The sequence below is a fragment of the Schistocerca serialis genome, chromosome 2 (genome assembly GCF_023864345.2).
Source record: "Schistocerca serialis cubense isolate TAMUIC-IGC-003099 chromosome 2, iqSchSeri2.2, whole genome shotgun sequence".
Taxonomy (NCBI): Eukaryota; Metazoa; Arthropoda; class Insecta; order Orthoptera; family Acrididae; genus Schistocerca; species Schistocerca serialis.
In genome coordinates, this window is record NC_064639.1 from 634,085,544 (window position 1) to 634,113,150 (window position 27,607).

The 27,607-nt window shown below is 47.0% G+C and overlaps 1 protein-coding gene across 1 annotated transcript in view; it reads left to right on the plus strand.

Moving 5' to 3' along the window:
• Window positions 1–27,607, plus strand: part of LOC126456296 (transcription factor hamlet-like) — a 241,254-nt gene that overhangs the window by 139,086 nt on the left and 74,561 nt on the right. Inside the window, exon 5 of the mRNA XM_050092048.1 lies at window positions 3,486–3,669. Coding sequence (XP_049948005.1) covers window positions 3,486–3,669 — 184 coding nt within the window. The remainder of the gene's footprint in view (window positions 1–3,485; window positions 3,670–27,607) is intronic.

Sequence of the window (27,607 nt, forward strand, 5' to 3'; positions counted from 1 at the left end):
CTATTCAAAGATGAGGCCACCTTTAGCCGAGTGTTATCTTCAGCTTTCATAAGTCATATGTCACTGCTGCCCAATATTAGGGAAAGGTTACAACTAAAACACTTCACACCATCACGAGGACTGCTGCACTTCCTCACAGGTCATGGACCCTACCCGGCATATCTATGCCGGTTCGGGAAACAGGCGACACCAGCGTGTGACTGTGGGGCCACACCAGGCACCCCGGAACACGTGGTGTATGAGTGCCACCTCTTCGACGATGTAGCCGCGCAACTTCGTCAGCAATTACCAAACCATGACACGTATCACCTGCTCAGGCATGAGGACCACTTTACAATCTTGAATAAATTATCCAACGAAATATCACTCAAAGTGATAAGGGACTATTTAAGGAACAACAATTAAGATCTAACTATTCCCAAATTAGACTCCGCGCACCTGACCTGTTCCGCTGAGGCGAGGACTTGGCCAGCCGCTTTACGGCTGGAATCCGCCATGCCTAGGATTAGGAGGTGGGGTGCGCCCAACTACCGATTTGAGACACTCACTAACTTTGACACTAGGTTAAGATAGAGTAGACGTAGGATAAGCTAGGATAGAAACCATTAGTATAGTACTGCAGCGTATCGTAACTCCGGCCAGCCCGGTGCCAGGGGCACGTTCACCGGGATTAGCTCGGTGAACAGGGCCAACAATGTAGGTTTATACTATTCTGGCACAAATGTAAACGCTGCAGGTAGAAGTAGCTTAGCATAAGTAGAATAAAACAATGTAGGAAGATAGACAGAAGTGCCCATAGTGTGAGCAACAGAAAAGTAACAAATTGTGTTAGCTGTAGTACTAATATAAAATACAAATGTATCAAATAGGACCCACTAATTGTATAAGGTGGTGGGTTGTTTGTATGATATAAGAATATTGAGAATAAAGAATTTTTTTTTTTTAAAAAAAAAAAAGAAAAAAGTCATATGTGTGATGGTATGCAGAGCCCACATGGTATGGTGACAGCGAATCATCAGCATCGGTGCAGCCGAAATGTGTGGGCCAGGATAATTGGCGACCGTATTTTGGGGACCAGTGGTCCTTTCACGTCTCCTACAGGTCGGGACTATCGGCATTTCTTGCGGGCGAATTTACCTTCCCTGATGGAAGAGGTTCCATTGATGATTCGAAGGCTTATGTGGCTGTTACATGATGGTGCACCAACCCGCTACGGCGCGTACACCCATGCGGTGAGGCACACGGAACCTGTTTTTAGCACATACTGTAACTGTGGCTGCGTGATACAGCGCGTATTGGACCGCAGTCTGTGTAACAATGAATGATTGAATAAATGGTCTCTAGAATGGAAACCATGCACTTCCTAACATACATTCATTAGACTATTCTTGTTCCGTATCCTCTCATTGATCAGTCCCTAGACTTTATACACGGTGGGGTGGAAAAATCACCCTACATCCATTTAAACCACCTCACTCTACTCGAACCTGTGTCTCTCTCTAGGCAGTTTTTTACCCGTCCCCCATTGTTTCATTGCCATAGTGACGAAGCCTTGATGCGTCCAGATGTGTCCTGTCAAATGGTTCCTTTTTTTAGTCAGTTTTTGCCATGATTTTTTTCTGCTCAATAAGACGCAATACCTCTTAGTTACTTACTCCATGTACAAGTGTAATCCTAAACATTTTTCTGTTACACCACATTTCAGAAGCTGCTATTGCTTTCGTTTCAGTACTGGCTGATCTTCCACGATGCACCTTGAGGAAACTCTACATTCCAAACATTTAATTCCAGAAAAAACTTTGTAACACTTGAAGTTATATTCGATGTAAACGTATTTCTCTTTTTCATAAATGCACACGTTGTAGTTGTCTGTCTGCATTTTATATCCTTACTACTTCTGCCGTCAACAGTTATTTTGTTGAGAACGAGGTCTTTCTTGACAGCGCTGTTATTCTGCTGACAAAAAAATTATACTACTTTAACTATCTCAATTCCTAATATAATTCCGTCAGAGTCACCTGAATTAATTTGACATTTCATTACATCCTCCGTTAGTTCTCATTACCAAAACAACGTTACTGTTCGCCTAGGCTTCAGTTATCGTTACGGAGTGCACATTATCAATAACGTTTTCTTAGGCAATGTGTCGACACTGAGTTGCCAGATAATTATTTCTCGTATAAGAGAGAGTGTACAGCAGTCGATACAGAAGCGCATGGAGAGAGGTGGGTTGGTTTTACCTACATCTGTTCATTACTCTGCAGTACACAGCAGAGGTTCATCGAACCATGTTCAAGCCAGTTCTCTATCATTCATTTCTCTAACAGCGCGCGGGAAAAACGAATACTTAAATCTTTCCGTTCGAACTCTGATTTCTCTTATGTTATTACGATGATCGTTTCTCCCTAAGTACATGGCACTAACAAAATATTTTCACACTCTTAGGAGAAAGCTGGTGATTGAAATTTCATGAGAAGATCCTGGTGTAACCAAAACGACTGTCATCCTCCTCGGTAGCTGCGTCGTCAGCGCGGCGGATTGAGTTCGATTCCCGGCCGAGTCGGAGGTTTTTTCCGCGCGGGAAGTGGGTGCTGTGTTATTCTTAAGTTAGTATCGTCATAACTGACATTACAGTACTGAGGTGCCTTTACGGAGGCGTTCCGAAAGTCGGTTAAAAAAGTGCCTTAATTTTAATGGCCAACGGCCTTGCCGCGGTGGTAACACAGGTTCCCGTCAGATTACCGAAGTTAAGCGCTGTCGGGCTGGGCTATCACTTGGATGGGTGGCCATCCGGTCTGCCGAGCGCTGTTGGCTTGCAGGGTGCACTCAGCTCTTGTGAGGCAAACTGAGGAGCTACTTGACTGAAAAGTAGCACCTCCGGTCTCGTAAACTGACACGCGGCCGGGAGAGAGGTGTGCTGACCACATGTCCCTCCATGTCCGTATGAAGTGGCGCCTGTGGACTGAGGATGACGGGGCGGCCGCTTGGTTCCGTTAGGCCTGCCAGGGCCTATTCGGACGGAGTTTAGTTTAGTTCTTAATTTTAATGATTCCCAGCTCATATCGTGTATCATGTCCGTGGCACCGTCTGTCTCCCCTACTTCGCTGTAACACAGAACGGGCTGCCCTTTTTTGAACTTTTTCGACGTCCTTCGTCAGTCCGCTCTGATGCGGATCCCAAACCGCACAGTAATACTCCAGAAGAGGGCGGACAAGCGTAGCGTAAGCAGTCTCTTTAGTAGACCTATTGCACTCTGTAAATGTTCTACCAGTAAATCGCAGTCTTTGGTTTGCTTTTCCCACGAGGTTATCTATGTCATCGTTCCAGTTCAAGTTAATTTTAATTGTTGTCCCAATCTAGCTTCATTCTTTCGTCAAGCAGTTCATCCCATGTTAAAATTTAGAACTAGATGACCCTCTATTTGGGAGAGTTTTGCAGTGAGACGAGAGGAGACGTTGCTGAGGGCAGTTGTGCGTGATTTACAGATCTTCTACGAGACGACGCAAGAGGTGGGCGCGTACGAGGAGCTGGTGCTGGGCCCGCGCGAGCCGTTGCAGCTGGAGGCCCACCCGTCCCAGCAGCCGGCGCACGCCCACGCGCAGGGCCAGCCGCCGGGCGCGCACCACGGCGAGTCCACCACCTCCGACGACCGCAGCGACCGCGAGACCGGTGAGTGGAGCACCCACGCTTTCCTAGTGCAGCCGCTTTTCCACTCTACATCTACGTCTACATGATTACTCTGCAATTCACATTTAAGTGCTTGGCAGAGGGTTCATCGAACCACAATCATACTATCTCTCTACCATTCCACTCCCGAACAGCGCCCTCGGGAAAAACGAACACCTAAACCTTTCTGTTCGAGCTCTGATTTCTCTTATTTTATTTTGATGATCATTCCTTCCTATGTAGGTTGGGCTCAACAAAATATTTTCGCGTTCGGAAGAGAAAGTTGGTGACTGAAATTTCGTAAATAGATCTCGCCGCGACGGAAAACGTCTTTGCTTTAATGACTTCCATCCCAACTCGCGTATCATATCTGCCACACTCTCTCCCCTATTATGTGATAATACAAAACGAGCTGTCCTTTTTTGCACCCTTTCGATGTTCCCCGTCAATCCCACCTGGTAAGGATCCCACACCGCGCAGCAATATTCTAACAGAGGACGAACGAGTGTAGTGTAAGCCGTCACTTTAGTGGACTTGTTGCATCTTCTAAGTGTCCTGCCAATGAAACGCAATCTTTAGCTCGCCTTCCCCACAGTGTTATCTATGTGGTCTTTCCAACTGAAGTTGTTCGTAATTTTAGCACCCAGGTACTTAGTTGGATTGACAGCCTTGAATTGTACTATTTATCGAGTAATCGAATTCCAACGGATTTCTTTTGGAACCCATGTGGATCACCTCACACTTTTCGTTACTTAGCGTCAACTGCCACCTGCCACACCAAACAGCAATCTTTTCTAAATCGCTTTGCAACTGATACTGGTCTTCGGATGACCTTACTAGACGGTAAATTACAGCATCATCTGCGAACAACCTAAGAGAACTGCTCAGATTGTCAGCCAGGTCATTTATATAGATCAGGAACAGCAGAGGACCCAGGATGCTTCCCTGGGGAACACCTGATGTCAGTTCAGTTTTACTCGATGATTTGCCGTCTATTACTACGAACTGCGACCTTGCTGACAGGAAATCACGAATCCAGTCGCACAACTGAGACGATACCCCATAGGCCCGCAGCTTGATTAGAAGTCGCTTGTGAGGAACGGTGTCAAAAGCTTTCCGGAAATCTAGAAATACGGAATCAACTTGAGATCCCCTTTCGATAGCGGCCATTACTTCGTGCGAATAAAAAGCTAGCTGCGTTGCACAAGAACGATGTTTTCGGCGCGTTTCTCACCAGGTTACTGGCAGCGCAACATGGCAGTACGGCGCTGGTACCCTGGAAGAGACAACAGTGCCGGCAACCATCCTACATATCAGCGGGTTCGACAAGCAACTTTCGTCCTAAGTGTAGCTGTGTCACAGACTGTCACTGAAACTTTGAACCTTGAAAACTGTTTGCTATTAAGGAGCGTGCTTCCAATTATTAAAGACCAGTTGACTAAGCGTATGTCACTCAATACAGAAATGTCAAATATTACGGATTTATAACATCTTAATTAAGGAGTTACGTGAAGTTACTAGAAAATTACGAAAATGAACTTCTTACAATTTGATGTTTGAAACTAATCAGGACAAGTCCTGCTTATATTTCGCTAATCACATGCTTTTGAAATGTATTCTATTTTGTTACGATTTCCTTGCCCTCCCGGTTAGCCGCGTGATCTAACGCATTGCTTTCCGGGCGGGATGGCGTGCCGGTCCCCGGCACGAATTGGCCCGGCGGATGAGTGTCGAGGTCCGGTGTCCCGGCCAGTCTGTGGATGGTTTTTAAGGCGGTTTCCCATCTTACTTGGCGAATGCGGCCTGGTTCCCCTACTTCCGCCTCAGTTACACTATGTCGCCGATTGCTGCGCTAACACTTTCTCCACGTAAGCGTACACCATAATTACTCTACCACGCAAAAATTGGGGTTAAGCTCGTCTGGTGTGAGACGTTCCCGGGGAGGTGAAGGGGGGGGGGGGTCTACTGGGGTTCGAACCGCACGATAACCCTGGGTTCGGTGTGGGGCGGCGTTGGGGTGAGTGGACTGCTGTAGCCTGTTGTGGAGTTGTCTACCACTGCGGGCTACGGCGTGGACGAAGCTTCTCCGTCGTTTCTACGTCCCCAGTTCTCTACAATACAATACAATACAATGATTCGACCGTAGTTTCCTTAACCTTAAAGACAGCGTTGAAAAATAAAGTTACGTATCCGTCTCACTTTCAAGTGCCATGCAGCATTCAATGAAAGTTACTTGGGCTGCCATAATAATGTGTTACTTTATTTTCGAAATCAACTCGTATTTCGCTTGTTTTCCCCAGTAATATTTTTTTTTGTAATGCCTGGTCTTTCGTATGAGTAATTTTTTTTGAAATTCAGTAGCTTTTTGCCGATAGTTGGTACATGTTCTATGGATTTCTTTGAAGATTGCGTGCGTAATGTACTTAAGCAGGGATTACAGACATTTAATTTGCCCATTTTTAGCTTGTGGTATCAAAACGAAAGAGCAAGGAAACTTCGAGAAGTGAATAAATAAATGTATGTCGTGTGACTAGGGCCTCCCGTCGGGTAGACCGTTCGCCGGGTGCAAGTCTTTCGGCTTGACACCACTTCGGCGAGTTGTGCGTTGATGGGGATGAAATGATGATGATTAGAACAACACAACACCCACTGCCTGAGTAGAGAAAATCTCCGACCCTGCCGGGAATCGAACCCGGGCCCATAGGATTGACATTCTGTCGTGCTGACCACTTTTTTTTTCTTTTTTTTTTTCGCGCTGACCACTTTTTTTTTTCGCGGGCAAGTGCTCTACCTTTTTTTTTTTTTTTTTTTTTTTTTTTTTTTTTTTTTTTTTTTTTTTTTTTTTGATTAATAGTGCCCGACCGAGGCTCGAACTCGGGACCTTTGCCTTTGGCGGGCAAGTGCTCTACCAACTTGTTTTTTTTTCTTTTTTTTTTTATTTTATTTTATTTTTTTGATGCTACCTTTTCTTTTTTTCTTTTTTTTAATTTTTTTTTATATCCAATGTCAGGCTTACCACCTTTGCTGACGTACATGTTGCTGTACTATCGCATAAATAGTGTCTACAAAGTCCATAGCTTGACAAATAGTGGCTGATTAGAAAATTAATGACCACTCAGCTACCGGGGGCTGACATCAAGAAGTAACTGCGGTGTTGAGTACGTTCAAGAATGGGATGTATATGAGAAAACTATAATATAGAAGAATAAATATTTGCTGTTGCCTTATCGCAGGCATTACGAACATATGTGCCTATTGAATTTCGAGATGCGACTGCAGCCGACGCTGTTGTTATTCCGTTATTATAGGGAACACACAGGGATGCTTAGGTTCGATTACTGTTGTGCACGAAGCCACCCTTCGACCTCAGTTCAAATGGCTCTGAGCACTATGGGACTTAACTGCTATGTTCATCAGTCCCCTAGAACTGAGAACTACTTAAATCTAACTAACCTAAGGACATCACACACATCAATGCCCGAGGCAGGATTCGAACCTGCGACCGTAGCGGTCGCGCAGTTCCGGACTGTAGCGCCTAGAACCGCTTGGCCACACCGGCCGTCTCGACCTCAGTCACATACATCTGGCAAAGTACTATTTTGTACTGTTAAGCGGTGTTATGAAACCAACGATCACTTCCTGGACCTGCCAACAGAAGTTGTCAATGTGGCAAGTTTCGTAAGTCGCTGGACTCGTCTTCGGGAGGCGCGGAGCGTGAATTCGGATACAGCTATTTTGACATGGTTCCCTTTAAGGCACTTGAATCGAATGTGCAGTTCCTCCAATAATGTCGCTGACAGTTTCTTTCATCGTTCTCGTGTGACTGTCCTGCTGTTTCAGCTAGTGGTCCGTTTCTGACTGTGACGTCGACGCTACCTTAATCGCTAACATTATTGCCTTCCTCGTGATGCACGGACAACGAGTCGTAATCTATGTGACTGACGTACGTTGAAGTGCGTCATCGTCCCTGGCACGCTTGACCGAATACGGAGTCGAGTGAATGGCTTTGGTGCGCTTGTGATTGGGGATGTTAATGGGGAGTGAAATGTCACGCGTGACTGGTAATGGGGAGTGAAATGTCACGCGTGACTGGTGTCAAGCGTAAGCGCGAGTCGAGAGGATGCAGGTGCCGGTGGCTGGCGGCAGCTAGATGGCGCCGGCGGCGTGAGAGCGGCGTGTAGCGGGCAGGTGACTCCACGCCGCTGGTGGTCCGCGGCGGCGCCTCCGGAACTGGGCGTCACGCATCTCGCCGGCCAACGCCGCTTCCCACGGAAGCTGTGGCGCAGGTGCGGGCCTGAAGAGTGGCGCCTGATCCATCACCTGCACTGGCGCTCGTATGCGCGCTCTTCCGTGACACCGGTCCGACGCCCTCACCGGCAGCTCTGTGTGGGTTGTTTGACCGCTGAGTCAGAACCAGGTTACAAATTGCAGTACACTGCTTGACAATTGCTGTGGAGGAACTGACACTTGCTAAGGAACAACTGCCAGTTGCTACGGAACAGCCGACAATTGCTATGAAACGCCCGACCAGTGATAGTAAAAGGAGACGTACACGGCGGGATGTGTTAATTGCAGGGAAGTCTGTGCCGAACGCTTTGTCTGTAAGACATCATTTGAATGCTTACGAACGTGGACGGGCAATCGGACGAGTAGAAGCCGCTCAAAGTGTCTCTACTATACTCACAGTAATCGGTGTTACCAAAAGTGTCAGCTTGCTGTTAAAAAAGGACGCTGAAGGTAGAAATGCTATGGGAAAGCATGTCGGTGGTCTTAGACGGACCACCACTCCGGATGAGGGCCGATACGAAACCCTGTTGGCGACATCTCACTCCTAGGCAGATCTCTGCAGATCTTACAACCGCCAGTGGTACACATGTCTCTGTTAAAACCATTTCGCCACGATTAAGTTAGGCTGGTTTGTACGCTCGGAAGCCTGTTAAATGCTACCCATTACAACCACCCCATCGTCGACAAAAAGTTCGTCGGTGTACGGAGGATGCTGATTATGGTCAACAAATGTGGTTCAGAGTGATGTTTTCTGACGAATACAGCTTCACTGTGGAAAGAGATTTTGCCAAGGTAACGCGTTACATACCGCAGAATGTTCATGGGTGACATCAGTAAGGCCTAGGCGTTAAGGCGTGGGCCGGAATTACGCATAGTGGCCGAACACCTCTGCATATCGCCACGTGCTGTGCTGTTACAGCACAGTGGTATTGCAGGAAGATTATTGTGGATCATGTCCGTCTGTTTGCCCGCATCTCGTGGTCGTGCGGTAGCGTTCTCGCTTCCCACGCCCGGGTTCCCGGGTTCGATTCCCGGCGGGGTCAGGGATTTTCTCTGCCTCGTGATGGCTGGGTGTTGTGTGCTGTCCTTAGGTTAGTTAGGTTTAAGTAGTTCTAAGTTCTAGGGGACTTATGACCACAGCAGTTGAGTCCCATAGTGCTCAGAGCCATTTTTTGTCCGTCTGTTTATGTGTGCGGTAGATCCCAACTTTCTGTTTATGGACGACAGTGCCCGGCTACACAGACAGCTATGGTTCAAAAAATGGCTCTGAGCACTATGGGACTTAACATCTGTGGTCATCAGTCCCCTAGAACTTAGAACTACTTAAACCTAACTAACCTAAGGACATCACACACATCCATGCTCGAGACAGAATTCGAACCTGCGACCGTAGCAGTCGCGCGGTTCCGGACTGAGCGCCTAGAACCGCTAGACCACCGCGCCGGCGACAGCTAAGGTGTCGGACACTAGAAAGTAAAGATATCGAGCCAGCCGGAGTGGCCGAGCGGTTCTAGGCGCTACAGTCTGGAACCGCGCGACCGCTACGGTCGCAGGTTCGAATCCTGCCTCGGGCATGGATGTGTGTGATATCCTTAGGTTAGCTAGGTTTAAGTAGTTCTAAGTTCTAGGGGACTGATGACGTCATAAATTAAGTCCCGTAGTGCTCAGAGCCATTTGAACCAAAGATATCGAACGTGTAGAATGGCTTGCATACTTGTCTGACCAAAACCCAACAGAGCATGCCTGGAGTGCTCTTGCGAACGTGTTTCTCAACGAACAACCTCCCCCCCCCCCCTCCCCGCCCCGAACCGTGCAAGAACTGAGAACCGCTGTGAGAGAGGAGTGTGACAATATTCTTCGAGAACTCCTCAACGCTTTGGTAGCCAGCGTAAATAATAGGTGCTAATTGTACATTAGCGCCAGAGGAAGTCATATCTCTTACTGAGAGTCCGATATAGACCTGTGATAAGCATGAATGTTATTTTTTCTGTTATCCTGCTTCCCTTGAGCTGAAATCTGTGCTATTTTTCGTTATCAATATACCACTCCAGCTCTCTTACTTATATGCTGTGTTTCACGTCGTCCACCATTGCCTGTGACTATTCCTGTCCAGCAATATCTCTGTTCTTCAACAATTTTGAAGCGGTGTATATTCACGCCCCTAAGCCAAGGAATCTTCGATGTTTACTGTGCGTCATGACACGTCCTCTCGGAAGAGGCAATACGAAAATCCGCTCGATCATAGTTGCCGGTCGTCCGTACGGAACCGAGACTCCACGTGGGCGCTGTTAGAAAGAGCGCCCTGACACCAGCATATTAAAAGCTTCAAGGAGACCTCACTGCACTCGACACCTAGCATCTTTTGAAGACAGGCAGACCTACAGCTCGTCTGATCACACTACATGACTTCAGTCTATTGCCGATCATCCATGTCAAAAATGGCTCAAATGGCTTTGAGCACTATGGGACTTAACTGATGAGGTCATCAGTCCCCTAGTACTTAGAACTACTTAAACCTAACTAACCTAAGGACATCACACACATCCATGCCCGAGGCAGGATTCGAACCTGCGACCGTAGCGGTCGCGCGGTTCCAGACTGTAGCGCCTAGAACCGCTCGGCCACTCCGGCCGGCGATCATCCGTGTCGTTTGGCACATTGTTGACGTATATTCTTATGTACCGAGCAATCGCCTTGCGCGAGGTACTAGGCCCAAATATGCATCGCACGTAGTTCCCTTCGCCTTGTTTACCCAGGAAGTGGTTGAGATGAATCTGCATTCACTGACAGCAGCGATTTCTGTCTATTTGAAACCAATTTTCAGCGACAAGATGTAAAAAACGTCTCTGGTCCTTATGGGTCAGTATCTTTTTACGAAAACTCTTCTTACGCCACGTTACATGGATCCAGGCAGTCCGACTTGGTACATTAACATTGGTACAGGCAACTTCATTCACGAAGTAGTCATGCACAAGTCCACCAAGCACGATAAGTCGCTCCATCTTATTGTGCTAAATCCGTACAGCCGATCTGCGCATACACACCAATTCACTGCCTTCACATAAGACAACGGTTGAGGGCCACACTGACTGGCTGGTTCCAGTTCTGCAAAATCTACGGCGTTCCTAAGGAGCAGTGTGCTCTGTTAAAGGAATGACTAATAGGTTTTCCAGTAATTTTAGAACATAAGCCTATCGAAAAGCCGGGTTTGAGTAGCAGCTTCCGTATGTGGTCTTCCCCAGCGGTTAGCGCACGGAACGATAACAGGGAATGTGATGGTCTCACATGGCTATACACGATTCACAGGGGCTCCTGTAGGGTACATCAGGCTTTCCAGTATAGCTTGCGATAGGTTATGAAATTCACTGTGAAATTGCGACGTCGTTTACAGCTTTCAGAGAGACAGACGGGAACACCGCACACACGCGCCTTTCAGCGTAATAAATCGCATTCCTTCCATTTACGGCCCTCGGAGTAACCTCGCATCCTTATTGTGTGGCTGTTGTACTATAAAGCCGGTTCCCTTCTGAGAGGAGCTAGGGTTCGTCGTAAACACCGAAGTAGGGCAGAGGAAAGGCAGAAGCAGCGGGAAATTTCTCGTTCGTCGCCATTTATCGTGCAATAATAGCGCAGCTACGTAGCATCGTTAAGACCCGCTACAGCTAGAATCGCGTAATGGCGTGACGTCGCCGCGGAATGTTGTGCCCATATTGTGTGCTGTGTGCTTACCCTGTACATTCAGTTTGTGGCACCGCTACGCCACACGTCGTCCCAGAAAACGAGATCACTGGTTGCCAGCGAATAGTTGGGCTATTCTTCATTCCACAATGAGTGCTTGTCCGTTCGCGGGCAGCTGATAGAATATACCACACTGCCACCTACTATTGTTTTATGTAATACACTGACAACGCTAAAAACGAGTATTATTGTGATACAAGTTTATAAAACAGAATTCATTAATGAACGTCTTTCATATTCTCTGCAGAAAAATCTGTATCTGCAACAATAAATGCTTCTCTACAGGTAGTAAAAGTCTCGGTTGTTTCCTTTGAAAGTGCGCGGCCGATTTCCTTCCCCATCCTTCCCCAATCCGAATTTGTGCTCCATCTTTAATGACCTCGTTGTCGACGGGACTTTAGACACTAATCTCCTCCTCCAGTAAAAGTCTCACTATAATTTCTGAACAGAAAAGAAAATTGTGTCGTGTTCGAAAACTGTCGAGTGATTTTGTCTCTCAATGGCTTGTCAGCTCTGTTATTGTCTCTAACATATTTATCTGAACTGGTTAAAATTTTTATGCGAGCCCTTCAAATGCACAGTATTTCGTTCGACTTCAGTATGGTACAAATGCACAAATTAAAACAACTGCTGCTTTACACACTGTAACGTGTCGAAAATTTAGTTAGTCTCTCTTATAGCATGATTAGCGCACTGATAGTATATTTGACATTTATTTGAAAATTTCGCCACTTTTGTTTTGTAGTAGTTTTGAACAAGAGTTAACCATGAACAAGAGATGAGAGCATATGCACTGAACAATATATCGGAATGATGAAGAACAAGATAAATCCTAATAACAAAACAAAACAGGTAATTAGAACGGTTGTGAAACCGAAGATTCACATTTTAAGGTAGGTAAAAATAATGGAAAGCTCTTTCACAACTAGGAGAGAGATCTGTTTGTTGTTGATATACGTGCCTGAGTGCAGATTGCAGCACAGTTCTGATTTTGACGGAACGCTTCAAGGCTGTCTACAGGGATTCTTACCCTGTCTGTTTTTAATTTTTCTTATCACGATTCTGGGGAAATTTTCAAAACCATTTTTTTTTCAAATTTTCCGTGCTCCGACAGGTGCAGACAGACTGAGTGAATTATAAAAGTGAGTGACCTCCACCTAATTTGAAAAGAGACTGTATCAATCGGGTCAAGTTAAAATATCCGTCACCTTTCAGTTATCTTGTTCGCTAGTCAAGTAAGATGGAAACTGGACGCTGAGGCTTGCAAATACAAAGAAATTGATCAATTGCGTAAGAAGGAGAGGGGCAACTGAGCTTGCTCAGCGAGGCATGCCGACAGTCACCGTAAATAACCTGAGGACTGGGCGGATATCTGAAAGCGTCTCTTGCTGATATATTAAATAATATCCTCTCGACTTTCAGCCAGAGGAGATGCAACTATCTATCCTCGAGCTCACACAACGGTCCATAGATGATGTGAGGTGTGTGAAAAGGGTCCTTGTCGTCTTGGAACATAGCGTCACCATTGGGGAACGAACACTGTACCACGAGGTGGTCCTGATCGGCGCAAATGGTCACATAATCCTTGGAAGTAATGCGATCTTGCAGGGTAACAATAGGGACCATGGAGTACCACGATATGGCTGCCCAAACCAGACCGAATTATCGTGTTTCACTCTTGGGATGTAAACTGTGCTAGGCATTGTAAAGAGTGTGGAATAAGACTCATCCGACCAAATGACACTTGTCGATTGCTCCATAGTCTACGTTTTATGTCTTCCGCAACATGTTTTCTGTTTAGGACATTTTCATCACTGACGTGTGATTTTGGTATTCCAGCTCGCCAAGCAGTGTCCCACTTAAAACGCTCCCTCAAGATTGTTTTGGTGCTGACAGGGTACGCGAGTGTGACATTCAGTTCTGCAGTGACTGTTGCTGCTGTCGTCCTCTTTATTTTTCGTCACAAACCTCTTCAGTGACCATCCGTCACGATCGCTCAAAACACACCTCCGTCTGGGTTGTGACTTACGAGATGATCTTTTTTCACTTTCTCTGTATGTGGTATTTATCTTCGACACAGTACCTCTCGAAACATCCAACACTTGGGCTATCTTGGTTACGGAAGCATCCACCATACGAACACCAACAGTTTGCCCACGTTCCAGTGCATTGAGATCCGGAAAACGCAGTCACAACTACAGAGAACACTCTTCTGACCACGACTGAGGCTTGCAACGTATAGAAGACATTGCACAGATGTCGTTCGTGGTCAAAAACATGAGTGAAACCTGCATCATAGGTTCTCATTCTTGTCCCTCCCCTTTCTCCCACCTGTATTACGCAGAATGAAAACATATGGCCATTTCGCATTTTCTGTGAATTGTTCTACTTTTTTCCTCTCTTGATTGTGTTGGTAGTGACAGATTTTTGGCCAGTGATTTTACGAGATTTGATTTGACTTGAAAACCGAGAGGACCTTATTATCACACCCAGTTCGAAAGAGTCCGAGAACACAGTCCGGTGTCTTTCATTGTTGCACCAGTTGTAGACCCGGTCTCTAAATTTTCTGCGACTCTCTGGTGGGCAGGCATTTGGGTGCCTCTAATCACCCTCTACCTCTCAACAACTCTAAGACACAGAACCTGTACTGCGGTGACACTACTATGAAAACTATGCGCAAGGATATGAACGCAGATGACCATAAAAGGTGACCTTGTGTATTGTCACTGAAGACGACACATTATCCTTCTCACTACAAGACCATTTCTGTTACTCCGTCCGCCCCCGGTAGCTAAATGTTCGCGCGACATAATGTTAATCCTAAGGGCCCGGGTTCGATTCCCCGCTGGGTTGGAGATTTTCCCCACTCAGGGACTCGGTGCTGTGTTGTCCTAATCATCATCATTTCATCCCCATCGACGCGCAAGTCGTCGGAGTGGCGTCAAATCGAAAGACTTGCACCCGGCGAACGTTCTATCCGACGGGAGGCCCTAGTCACACGACATTTCCATTTTATTTCCTGTTATCTGCCACATAAGTAAATAAAATAATCAAAGGTGATCACGGTATCTTGTGAACTTGAGTGAAAGAAGGAATTAACTATCATGACAGATTCATTGATAAAAAACACATGTGGCATGTGGTTCAACATAACTTCATGATTATATGCTATCCAATGTTCGTTCAGTAGAATGATCTGATTCGCGGATGGCAAAGATGAACCAAGGGTGATGACTCCACTTCAACCGCGGCTTTAAAGTTATAACGCTATCTGACGGTGATCAATACGACTGACAGTGATTGTGAATGAACCCTCAAACAGACTACTCTAAAGCCCTTGGACTGGAAAACGACTACTGCTTTTCGCCAAAGAGCAGATACTGCTCTTGGTCTTGGCGAAAACAGGAGACTGAGGAACCCTGCTGAAACACTGACTGCACCTCACTTCGCCCGGGAACAATTGCTGCTCTCACAATCCTGTGCAACTTCTGTGAAAGAAGTTGTGCATTTCTCCTCTGGCTACAGGGAGAATGCATTTGAATTCCACTTCTGTGTGTCCAGTGACTCCCTTTGGTTCGGGCTGCGACCTCTTATGACGGCCACTGCCGTGGCTAGCTGCCCTTTGCATAGCTGTGGTGTGCGTACTGTAAGACCTTCGGTACACACACCATCAGATTATTTGACTTGTCGCTCTAACGAAGTAGACGAGTGTCAGCAATATGTCTCTTGGTCTTATCGTGGCGTGTTTATCTTCTTCCGTTAAGGCAGACGATAGAAATGCCACTTGCACGCTTAGGGTAGCAGATTGGCGGTGACCAACTTTAAACAGAACTTGATGAATTTTCACACACATTTATTAAAATAATAAAAAGCATAGACATTACATAACTTGATTCTGGTTGCTGTTTACAATTGACAATTTGAAGTTCCTTTGGTCTTGGTACGTTAATCTTATTCTCACATATCTCTGATACTTGACAATGTGTCTATTCATTTATGTTCATGGCTATGTACAGGAATATGGTAATCTTATTAGGCGCAGACTGAAACTGGACTATAGACTGGTACAGACTAATGCAGGCTGGTGCAGACAATGCAGACTGACTAATCGGAGGTCTGTACACTCGTTATAATACCTCGCGCGTTCAGGTATCACTGGGCAAGTGTGATCTGCGAGGAGAAAAGGTTCTACATTTGCAGCAATCTCATTGGATGCGTTACATATTAACACGCGGATCGGCGGAAGCAGAATTTGGTCTGTCTCTAAGGCAGCGCCATCTCGTAGTGCGGAGACGGACGAGCGCTGCGCCTGCGCTGTTGTGCTTAGCGAGGCGCGCTTTAGTGGGAAAGTTGTGTACGCGCTGACTACGCGGAACTATGTACACAACAATAACTGTGGCCTTTTCTTCTCAGAACCCGTGCTATTCAGCCTCACCTGCAACAGCGGTGGCTGCCAGACAGAAAACAAGCGATCGTCTCCTCCACCTCAAGCGATCGCATGCATTTAGCTACGATTGAATTCAGAGCTACAACCATTGTCAAGCCTCTCTAATAATCTCAGTGACCATAGAACAGGAGCAAATACAATGGAAGAAAGCCGGTTCGAAAGGACCTGCCGTCTTCCAGCTCTCCGCATCTGTAGTGCCAGATTTCGGCCCTGCGGGGGTGAGCCGGAAGACAGAAGCCAGCGGAATTAATTAACGCAACTCGGCGGTAACAGCCCCACCCGTGGGCGCCTCCGATTCGCTGCGCAGTCACAAACCTACGCTCCGGCTGCAGCCCGCAGTGTCGCAAGGCGTTTAGTGCCGGCCCAGAAGATGCCGTCTCCGCGCGTAGCTCCCGGCTTTAATTAAGACGGCCCAGCCCGGCCCTGCCCGCTACTGGTTTAATCAGGCGGCCGGTGTCAGGCGCGGAGCCGTATTTCGCGCAGACAGCTACAGATGGCGCGCGCGTCAATCCACCGCCGCCGCCGCCGCCGCCGCCGCCGCCGCCGCCTGCTCCTTGAGGAGCGCTGATGCGGCCTGTCGCTGCTCGCCAGCGGTATAAACCCTCGAGTGCGCCGCGGCCCCGCTTTACGGCCGCCTCCAGATATGAGGAGCTTATTACCGCGGCGCTGGCGCCAGCGGTCGTTAAGGCGACGGCCGTGGCTTACGTTTGATATCTGCCCGCTCATATTTCAAGCTGCGGACTTGTGGCAATCGCCTCAAGACCATTCCCCGTACGTGCGATTTTCCTTTGCACCATTGCAGTTATTACTCCTCCATAAATTTACGAGATGTTTGACGATGTTTTTCTCGTAACATCTTAATACGAATCAGAATTCAGGGGACATCCAGGAAAAGATAACACTTCATGAAAATGAAGAGTCTACTTCGCGGCGAATGAAAAATTGTGCACATGCTGTACACCCTTCTGTGCAGAACAGAAAGTGAAACAAACAAGGAGACCGGGACTACATGCCATCACCGATTTCGTTCCAATTTATGGTATATGCAGGGCCAGAAATGCTATTTTTTTCTAAATGCTTGTCCGTCTGGGGTTCCCACTTTGACACTTTCAGTTCTGTTCAAGCCCTGCATGTACCATAAATGTTGACTGAATCGGTGGTGACTGTAAGGCAGCCACAGCCATGAGCTGCCCCTTCTAACAGCCGTGTACCGCAAGTCTCAAGCGGAACGGAAGGTTCCAAATGCTTGGTAAAGAGCACAGGTAGCCCCAGTCTTCAAGAAGGGTCGTCGAGCACATACGCAAAACTATAGGCCTATATCTCTGACATCGATCTGTTGTAGAATTTTAGAACATGTTTTTTGCTCGCGTATCATGTCATTTCTGGAAACCTGAATCTATTCTGTAGGAATCAACATGAATTCCGGAAACACCGATCGTGTGAGAACCAACTCGCTTCATGAGACCCAGAAAATATTAGATACCGGCTCCCAGGTAATGCCATTTTCCTTGACTTCCGGAAGGCGTTCTATATAGTTCCGCACTGTCGCCTGATAAACAAAGTAAGAGCCTACGGAATATCAGACCAGCTGTGAGGCTGGATTGAAGAGTTTTTAGCAAACGGAACACAGCATGTTGTTCTCAATGGAGAGACGTGTACAGAAGTTAAAGTAACCTCTGGCGTGCCACAGGGAAGTTTTATGGACCATTGCTTTTCACAGTATATATAAATGACCCAGTAGATAGTGTCGGAAGTTCCATGCGGCTTTTCGCGGAATATGCTGTACTATACAGAGAAGCTGCAGCCTTAGAAAATTGCAGCGAAACGCATGAAGATCTGCAGCGGGTAGGCACTTGGTCCAGGGAGTGGCGCCGGCCGGAGTGGCCGAGCGGTTAAAGGCGCTACAGTCTGGAACCGCACGACCGCTACGGTCGCAGGTTCGAATCCTGCCTCGGACATGGATGTGTGCGATGTCCTTAGGTTAGTTAGGTTTAAGTAGATCTGCAGCGGGTAGGCACTTGGTCCAGAGAGTGGCGCCGGCCGGAGTGGCCGAGCGGTTAAAGGTGCTACAGTCTGGAACCGCACGACCGCTACGGTCGCAGGTTCGAATCCTGCCTCGGGCATGGATGTGTGTGATGTCCTTAGGTTAGTTAGGTTTAAGTAGTTCTAAGTTCTAGGGGACTTATGACCACAGCAGTTGAGTCCCATAGTGCTCAGAGCCATTTGAACCATTTTTGAACCAGAGAGTGGCAACTGACCCTTAACATAGACAAATGTAATGTATTGCAAATACATAGAATGAAGGATCCTTTATTGTATGATTATATGATAGCAGAACAAACACTGGTAGCAGTTACTTCTGTAAAATAACTGGGAGCATGCGTACGGAACGATTTGAAGTGGAATGATCATATAAAATTAATTGTTGGTAAGGGGGGTGCCAGGTTGAGTTTCATTGGGAGAGTACTCCATCAACAAAGGAGGTGGCTTACTAAACACTCGTTCGACCTATACTTGAGTATTACTCATCAGTGTGGGATCCGTACCAGGTCGGGTTGACAGAGGAGATAGAGAAGATCCAAAGAAGAGCGGCACGTTTCGTCACAGGGTTATTCGGTAAGCGTGATAGCGTTTCGGAGATGTTTAGCAAACTCAAGTGGCAGACTCTGCAAGAGAGGCACTCTGCATCGCGGTGTAGCTTGCTGTCCAGGTTTCGAGAGGGTGCGTTTCTGGATGAGGTATCGAATATATTGCTTCCCCCTACTTATACCTCCCGAGGAGATCACGAATGTAAAATTAGAGAGATTCGAGCGCGCATGGAGGTTTTCCGGCAGTCGTTTTTCCCGCGAACCATACGCGACTGGAACAGGAAAGGGAGGTAATGACAGTGGCACGTAAAGTGCCCTCCGCCACACACCGTTGGTTGGCTTGCGGAATATAAATGTAGATGTAGATGTAGATCTATCGTAATTCTCAGCCAGTCAGTCTGGGACAAGCCAATAACCAAATTTCTACCAATTGTTTGTCTTAGGTAGCCGTAGCTTGCTCTTGCCACGCACGATTTGTTGTAGAAAGGCACTTGTGACAGTAGTAGCCCACACCTTAAGAAATGTTTCAGTTCTGGGCGAAGAACTGCGAGCGATCTTTGTGTCAGGGATTTTGCCTTGCTGGGTGGTCAGGAACCGGTTTTACTCAGTCTCATGTTGGCAGTTGAGGAGCTTCTTGAGTGAGAAGTAGCGGTTCCAAGGTGAAGAAGCCGACGGCGACCCGAGCAGCTGTGTGCTGACCACACATCTCTCCATACTGCCCACAGTGACATCATTGGCAGAGGATGACTTGGCGGTCGGTCGGACCACGCTGGCGCAGCAGGGGCAGAAAGCAGATCTTTTCTTACTTTGCTTTTGGCGGTATCATCGAACACTATGGAGGAGGCCATATCGAGGATTATGTGCACTCAGTCAATAATGGCATCATCGTCCTCAAGGAGAAATTATTTGGCAATACACAAATGCTTGTGATAATTGAAACTGAACGTTAAAGCTGGTTTCTAAATTCCTTATCGTGTGAAGCCCCCTAGTGCCGGAATCAATGCATCAATACGTCACTGTAAAGAATCAGGGACGGTCTTCATACATTTTAGCGTATTACCTTCTACGTGCTCCATGTGAAGGTCCTCACAATATCAACTGCAGCTACAGAAGAGATGCGACTAACAAGCTGCCAACCAAGCATATCCCATAAACGTTCTGTGATCGAAAAATGTTCAAATGTGTGTGGAATCTTATGGGACTTAACTCCTAAGGTCATCAGTCCCTGAGATTACACACTATTTGACCTAAATTATGCTAAGGACAAACACAAACACCCATGCCCGAGGGAGAACTCGAACCTCCGCCGGGATCAGCCGCACAGTCCATGACTGCAGCGCCTGAGACCGCTCGGCTAATCCCGCGCGGCTCTATAATCGACATGGCAAGAGAATATGCAGGTCAGAGAAAGCAGTGGTAACCATTATTCAGCTAGGAAGACGTGCTGCATGTGGAAGACTGAAAATAAAGCATGCATTTTGCATAAAGGAGAGGCGGTACCTCACCCTCGTACAGTGCTTGCTATTCAAATTGCGCTGAATATGTTTGCACTAGCTTCCTCAACCATCAAATGTGGTATTTTCCCTCTCTTTCTATCGGGAATGCAGAGTATTTTGGCATTCAACACACAAGGAACTTTGTTCATGTGCTATTTGCTATCAGAGGCGTTTGTGATTTCTTGACAGTGGAAGGTGGCACAGTGCAGTGCGAACCACTAGTCCAGTCCGCAGTGCACTGCGTCATTTTGTCCACGCAGACGGCTCCACAGCCGCCCGTGGTAGCCACGTGGTCCCAGGCGCCTTGCCACGGTTCACGCGGCTTCCCCCCCGTCGGAGGTTCCAGTCCTCCCTCAGGATGCGTGTTGTGTTGTCCTTAGCGTAAGTCAGATTAAGTAGCGTGTTAGCCTAGGGACCGATGATCTCAGCAGTTTGGTTCCATAGGAACTTACCATCACATGTCCACATGCTTCACCATCGATCCAACACCATGGGCAAAGCAGTCCCATCATTTCAGCTATGCAGAAAAATGGCCGTCATCTAAAGCTGTAGTCTCATTGCACGCACCAATACCCTTTTTTCCCACAGTATACATTTATACCACTTTTTTCTTAAATGCATTAAAATTCAAACAGCATGCCCTGTACAAACGAGAATTACACTGTGTTATAAATCCATTAGCAGAAAATGGAGCATTCTGGTATGTTTGGCCTCACTAACATTTTTATTTTGCACTCTTTGGCTGCTCTGAGGCATACTGGGGCTGCTCTGAGGCATACTGGCGCTTGCTTTCTCGTTTACACTTTGTTTAACAGTTGTTGTATGAGCTTAAACAGCACCTGCCTTTCCGCTTACACAAGAGATGTCGCTGCTGGGCCTGCATGTATGTTATCCAACCATTGCTAAAGGCATTTGGTGATTAGCTGTTGACATAAGGACACATATGGGATAACGTTAAGCCAGATGTTTTCCCATCCTCCACCTTGAGTAGATTTTTCATAGTTCCCAGAAGTCATCTAGTCAAGTTCTGTATTAGATCGTCTTACAAGACCATGCCCAGTTGTGAGAAAGAAGATGAGGAATGAATTTCACTCACTGCCCTCGATGTCACTGGAGACGAAGCAGTAACTTTTATAAATCGCGGAAGGTATAAATCATAGCATCACACCAAACTTCATGAGTACCAGCACTGTGGTGTTCATAAGCTAATAGCTCCAGTGGGATTGGAGAATGAACAAAAAAAATTTTTTTCCACTCCTGCTGTGTAGGCTGTCCTGCAGTATGGGCAAGTTATGTGGGAACAGTATCAGTCTGCCTTATTGACCCTTCCTTCTTAGGGACTATATGCGGAGGTACAAGTGGGGGGGGGGGGGGGAGGCTGAAATGGGTAGAGCCAGCCGTTGTGGCCGAGCGGTTCTAGGCGCTACAGTCTAGAACCGCGCGATCGCTACGATCGCAGTTTCGAATCCTGCCTCGGGCATGGATGTGTGTGATGTTCTTAGGTTAGTTAGGTTTAGTAGTTCTAAGTTCTAGGGGACTGATGACCTCAGATGTTTAGTCCCATAGTGCTCAAGAGCCATTTTGAAATGGGTAGATGACTCAACAGAGGGGCAGAGGAGGACAGACAGAGAAGGGGTGGAGGAGAAGGACAGACAGAGATGGGGGGAGGGGGGGGATGTGAGACAGGCAGAGAGAGGGGAGGAAAGAGAATGTGGGCTGATAGGGGTGGGCTGGCTCTGAGCTCTATAGGACTTAACATCTGAGGTCATCAGTTCTCTAGAACTGAGAACTACTTAAACCTAACTAACCTAAGGACATCACACACATCCATGCCAGAGGCAGGATTCGAACCTGCGACCGTAGCAGTCGTGCAGTTCCGGATTGAAGCACCTCGAACCGCTCGACCGCCGGCCAAGGGGGGGGATGGAGAGATGTAAAGAGTGAGGGGGAGGAGGACATGGACGTATGGAGGAGGGAGGAAGAAACAGTCACAGGTAGGGGGCAGTGCGGTTGGACAAAGAGAAGGGAGAGGAGGAGGTGAAGAGAAAGAAAAAGTGGGGTGGAAGAGGAGAGGTGGGAAGGAGAGGTGGACACAGATAGGCGGGAGGAGGCACTGTAACCAATATACGTGTCGACCATGTATGCAGGCAACGCAGCGAGGTAAAATATAATACATAAATAAAAATTAGATAGCTTCCTGGCCAACTTGTTTTCCTAGATAAACGCGTATATATGCTGGCAGCAGTTGGCATCATTAGATGAGAGTAATGCAATGAACTGAACTGAAGTTTATTTCTCCCCCTCTCCCTCCCCCCCCCCCCCCCCCCTGATCTTCTCCAACCAAACGGAAAAGGAGAGCGAGTGCCGCCAGATACTTTACGAAAGACATTTGGAAGAGGGCTGTAGGTGGCTACCTTTCATCGGGCTGCAGCCCCTCCCTCGTGCACGTCGGCTGCTGCAGCGCCGACCTCTGAGAGATACACCGTTCCGTTCTTAGATGACGCCCACGCACCCACCACGCCCAGCCCTACGCGACAGCAGTCGCGGCACGTAAACTTAATTCCTAATTAAGACGTTAATGGGTTTTAATTAAAGTGCTGTCGCCGCTCGCGGCTGACAATAAAGATCTGACGTTTTAATGTTCCGTTCTTCTTTGTGCGCGGGCCTTAATGAAAGGAGGAGGAGTGAAAAGTGTGCCACATTAGCAGAACGCCGCTGTGGGAAGCGCCGTCCGTAGTCTGCACGGCACGCTCGTGCAATAAACACTAACTGCTGCCCCTCCCTCTACCCCCACTCCTCTCCCCACCCCTGCCACCTACCCTGCTTTCTGCACGCTGACCGAGGGCCCCGCGCCGCAGTAAACCAAAAGTTCCCAAGACAAATGTTTTCTTTCCCCTCTGCTCCCTACATTTTAATTAATGGTTTCCATCCCCCACCAGGAACTTTTGTACGTTTCTTCGATCTTTCCCAAGTGCATCATCTCAAGAAGTTACGCTATCGAGAGCTACTCTTAGCTACGCGGACTACGGTTAGCGATTTAACTGTAGCGTCTCCACAGCTTCAAATACAGAGTGTTACAAAAACTTACGGCCAAACTTTCAGGAAACATTCCTCACACACAATGAAAGAAAATATGTTATGTGGACATGTGTCCGGAAACGCTTACTTTCCATGTTAGAGCTCATTTTATTACTTCTCTTCAAATCACATTAATCATGGAATGGAAACACACAGCAACAGAACGTACCAGCGTGACTTCAAACACTTTATTACAGGAAATGTTCAAAATGTCCTCCGTTAGCGAGGATACATGCATCCACCCTCCGTCGCATGGAATCGCTGATGCAGCCGTGGAGAATGGCGTATTGTATCACAGCCGTCCACAATACGAGCACGAAGAGTCTCTCCATTTGATGCCGGGGTTGCGTAGACAAGAGCTTTCAAATGCCCCCATAAATGAAAGTCTAGAGGGTTGAGGTCAGGAGAGCGTGGAGGCCATGGAATTGGTCTGCCTCTACCAATCCATCGGTCACCGAATCTGTTGTTGAGAAGCGTACGAACACTTCGACTGAAATGTGCAGGAGCTCCATCGTGCATGAACCACATGTTGTGTCGTACTTGTAAAGGCACATGTTCTAGCAGCACAGGTAGAGTATCCCGTATGAAATCATGGCGGTGAATCGAGGAAGTACAGTACATACTGACGAAACTAAAATGAGCTCTAACATAGAAATTAAGCGTTTCCGGACACATGTCCACATAACATCTTTTCTTTATTTGTGTGTGAGGAATGTTTCCTGAAAGTTTGACCGTACCTTTTTGTAACACCCTATATATTGCAAACTAAAGTAAGCGGTTAGCAAGAGTGTTCTTTACGGTGAATTAAACTGTTCTGTTATTTCGAAATCACTCAGTTCTTCAAGTGACGAAAAACTGGCTTTAATTCCGCTTTGTAGTGATATTGGCTTTGTAGGAAGGAGAACATTGGTTTTCGTTTACTATAGCCTATATGCACATTTGTTTTCAGGCACTGGTTAAGTTTTGTCTCATTATAACACTGACTGTTCACAGCAAAACGGTTATCGCCGTACAGTGTACAGCTGTTTTATAAAGTACAACATTTTTATCATCTGTAGAAAGCCCTTACTGTTAGAATAAATAAAATTATTTTTAGTTTACGACCCAATCACAGTCATAATTTCAAATGACTCAAACGTGCAAATCTAAAAATAGCAATTAAAAATTAAAATTTATTATGAGATTTGTGGATGGCTGATTGAAAGTTTGAAAACGGTCACCTGAAAATATGATTGTGATGGTGTGAGAAAAGAAAAATTACGAGGGTTGGAACTTTAATAGTGGCAACTATTTATTTACAGCTCGTACAAAATAGATATGTGTTTCAAAGTTTTACTGACCTTCAAAGTAGTCACCAGCATTGTGTATAACCCGTTGCCGCGATGTGCAAGTCGTAGGATAATCTTAGCAGTGCCAGTTGTGTTGACAGTTCGAGCGGCGCCGTCTACTGCCCGACGAATTTGTAGCAGTTCTGAAGCGAATGCCGTGAAGTTTTTCCTTCAGTTTAGAACTCGGGTTGAACTCACGAGGGCTTAAGTCAGGGGAGTGCAGTAGGTGGTATAGCACTTAGCAGCCCCATCAGTCAAACAAATCAGTAACAGCTTGTAGTGTTTGTCCTTGAGCATTGTCCTGCAAAATGATGGTCAGGTCCTGCAGAAAGTGTCATCACTTCTGTATCTGTGCTGTTCATTTTTGCAACACAACGTACGACCAGCTTAGAGGCATGAGTGATGACACTTTCTGCGCCGGCCGGAGTGGCCGTGCGGTTGTAGGCGCTACAGTCTGGAACCGAGCGACCGCTACGGTCGCAGGTTCAAATCCTGCCTCGCGCATGGGTGTGTGTGATGTCCTTAGGTTAGTTAGGTTTAAGTAGCTCTAAGTTCTAGGCGACTGATGACCTCAGAAGTTAAGTCGCATAGTAATCAGAGCCATTTGAACCATTTTTGAACACTTTCTGCAGGACCTGCCCAACCTTTTGCAGGACAATGCTCAAGCATGTACAGTGCGGAGAAGTACAGAACTGCGATTCATTGCAGTACAAAAAGCGGAGCCGTTGTTTAGCAGTCCATAGTTTACAGCCACATCACCCCTGCAAACACAGCCGCTTGTGTTATAATGTCAACAGTAACGTATGCATGGTACGGTAGTTCCATAGTGTCCGACTAGTCGTGTGGTAACACACAGAATTACAATGAAATGAACACCCGTAACTGCTTATAGGCGTTGACATACGTCAACGGGGACAGTGAAAATATTTGCCCCGACCGGGACTCGAACCCGGGATCACCTGCTTACATGGCAGACGCTCTATCCATCTTTTTTTTTAATTAGATATAACAAAAATAAAGAAATTAAACTTTTCACTCCAAGGAATACTTTTTTTTTGTTTTTCAAATTATGAGGAATAACCAAGGAAAAGTTTTTTTTAATTTTTTTTTCAAAAGAAAACAAAGACTCCAATTATACTGGTTTCTCCTTCCAGTAAACAAAATGAGTCTCCTCCGTCTTGTTGGCGAAGAAGCAATCTTGTGGAACAAAAAAAAGTTCGTCAAAGCCAAAATCAAATTTCGTTTTCCTTTAAGAACGAAGTATGAGGAATAATTAAGGAAACTTTTTTTTAAATTTAAAGTCGTCGTGCGACTTGTAGTTAAAGACCAGTTCTTACAGGAGCTCCTGAAGTGTCTCCGCCTACAGAATGCCAGCTCGTCCAAACGTGTCTTCTCATGGCGTAGGCGTGGGTCCTGGGTAGCAGATCTATTCAGTTCGGTCCGGTTTATACAGTTTTCAGCTTCTCAGGGCTTGGACGTTCCAGCCACTAGGTAGGTCATCGAAAGTGCTCCGTAAGAAATTGGAGAAATGTTGCTTATAGCGTGGGTTGCGTATCAGGACGCAGTGTCGTTCGTTGAGGTAAGTCCAATATCCTAGTTTAGACTTGTCGCCAGAAGTAAAAAGATAGCAGATCGTGTGGCCACAGATCCAATTCACAGAGTGAGTTTTGGCGGAGGGGTAGAAAGTCTTATCGGTGTACAAAAGCATGTGGACGTCGATCTGAGCCGGTATTTGGCGAGTAAGAAACGCCAAAATTCGCCGCGCAAGTGTCCAGACGTCGAACGCTGTGCCACAGTGGAACCGGTGGACATCCGTGTCATCCACTCCACAGTGGGTGCAGAGGGATGAATCGGCGAGATGGATGCGGTGCAGACGATCTCGGTTAACTTGTTTGCCATTCACGGTGATGTACCACGCTGATTGAACGTCTGATTCGAGAAAACGTGCATGGATCGCCTTCCATATGTGTCGCCACACGTAGTGTGGATACTTACGTTCGATGGGGTTGGACGGGCGGCACTGTTGTAACAGTTCGGAGACTGTTTTCGTGAGGTACAAACGTGTAAGTGGTAAGGACCGGTAGATATAACTGAACTCCAGGAAAAATCGTTGGATGTAATAAAAGGGGGTTGGAATGGTCGATACCAGTACTGGGGCGGACAAGGAGGCCGGTGCAAAGTTGTGAAGCAGGAGGCTAGTAAAGCTGTGCGAGCAACGATACCAAAGTTTATTTGGGAGCTGACGTATAGTGCCTTGACACGAGTCGGCACGTGGATGAGTCCCACCCCGCCACGATCTCGTGGAAGTGCAGGGGATTCATACTGCAACTTGAATAACATCCCCGAGCTGACGAAGGAGCCGAAAGCCATCAACAGTCGTCGCGCCAGATTTGGGACTGGTAGTACTTGAGCCACGTGTGGTATACGGGAAGCATGATACATGTTCAAGTATTGCGCGCGTTGGATAACGTCGAGAGCTCGTAGCCGGTGATCTGCGAGATTTGCTCTGATTGTCGTAGCAAGCGTCTACCATTGATAGTCGCTGAGCGGCGCAGGTCTGCCGTGAAATGAAGTCCAAGACACCGTATGGTGGCGGCGACACTGAGGGGGGCGGCGCATCTCTCCGGCAAGCCCTCACCAATGAGCAGGACCTTGGATTTTGACACGTTGAGGCAGCTCCCCGAAGCTTCGCCGTAAGTCGCCACCCATGTCAGTGCTGCTCGTACTTCATCTTCACTGCGCAGATATAGTACTATGTCGTCTGCGTAGGCTGTACAACAAAAACGGTGGCCGTGCACAGCCATACCTTCCAAACGTTGGCGCATGCCCTGGAGCAGGGGTTCCAAGGCAAAAGCATACAAAATCGTGGAAAGAGGGCAGCCTTGCCGCACAGATCGTGCGATGACTAGGGGTGGTGTAAGGCGACCATTGTACATGATTTTAGAGGTTGCACTACTCAACAGGCGCATAACCATTGTG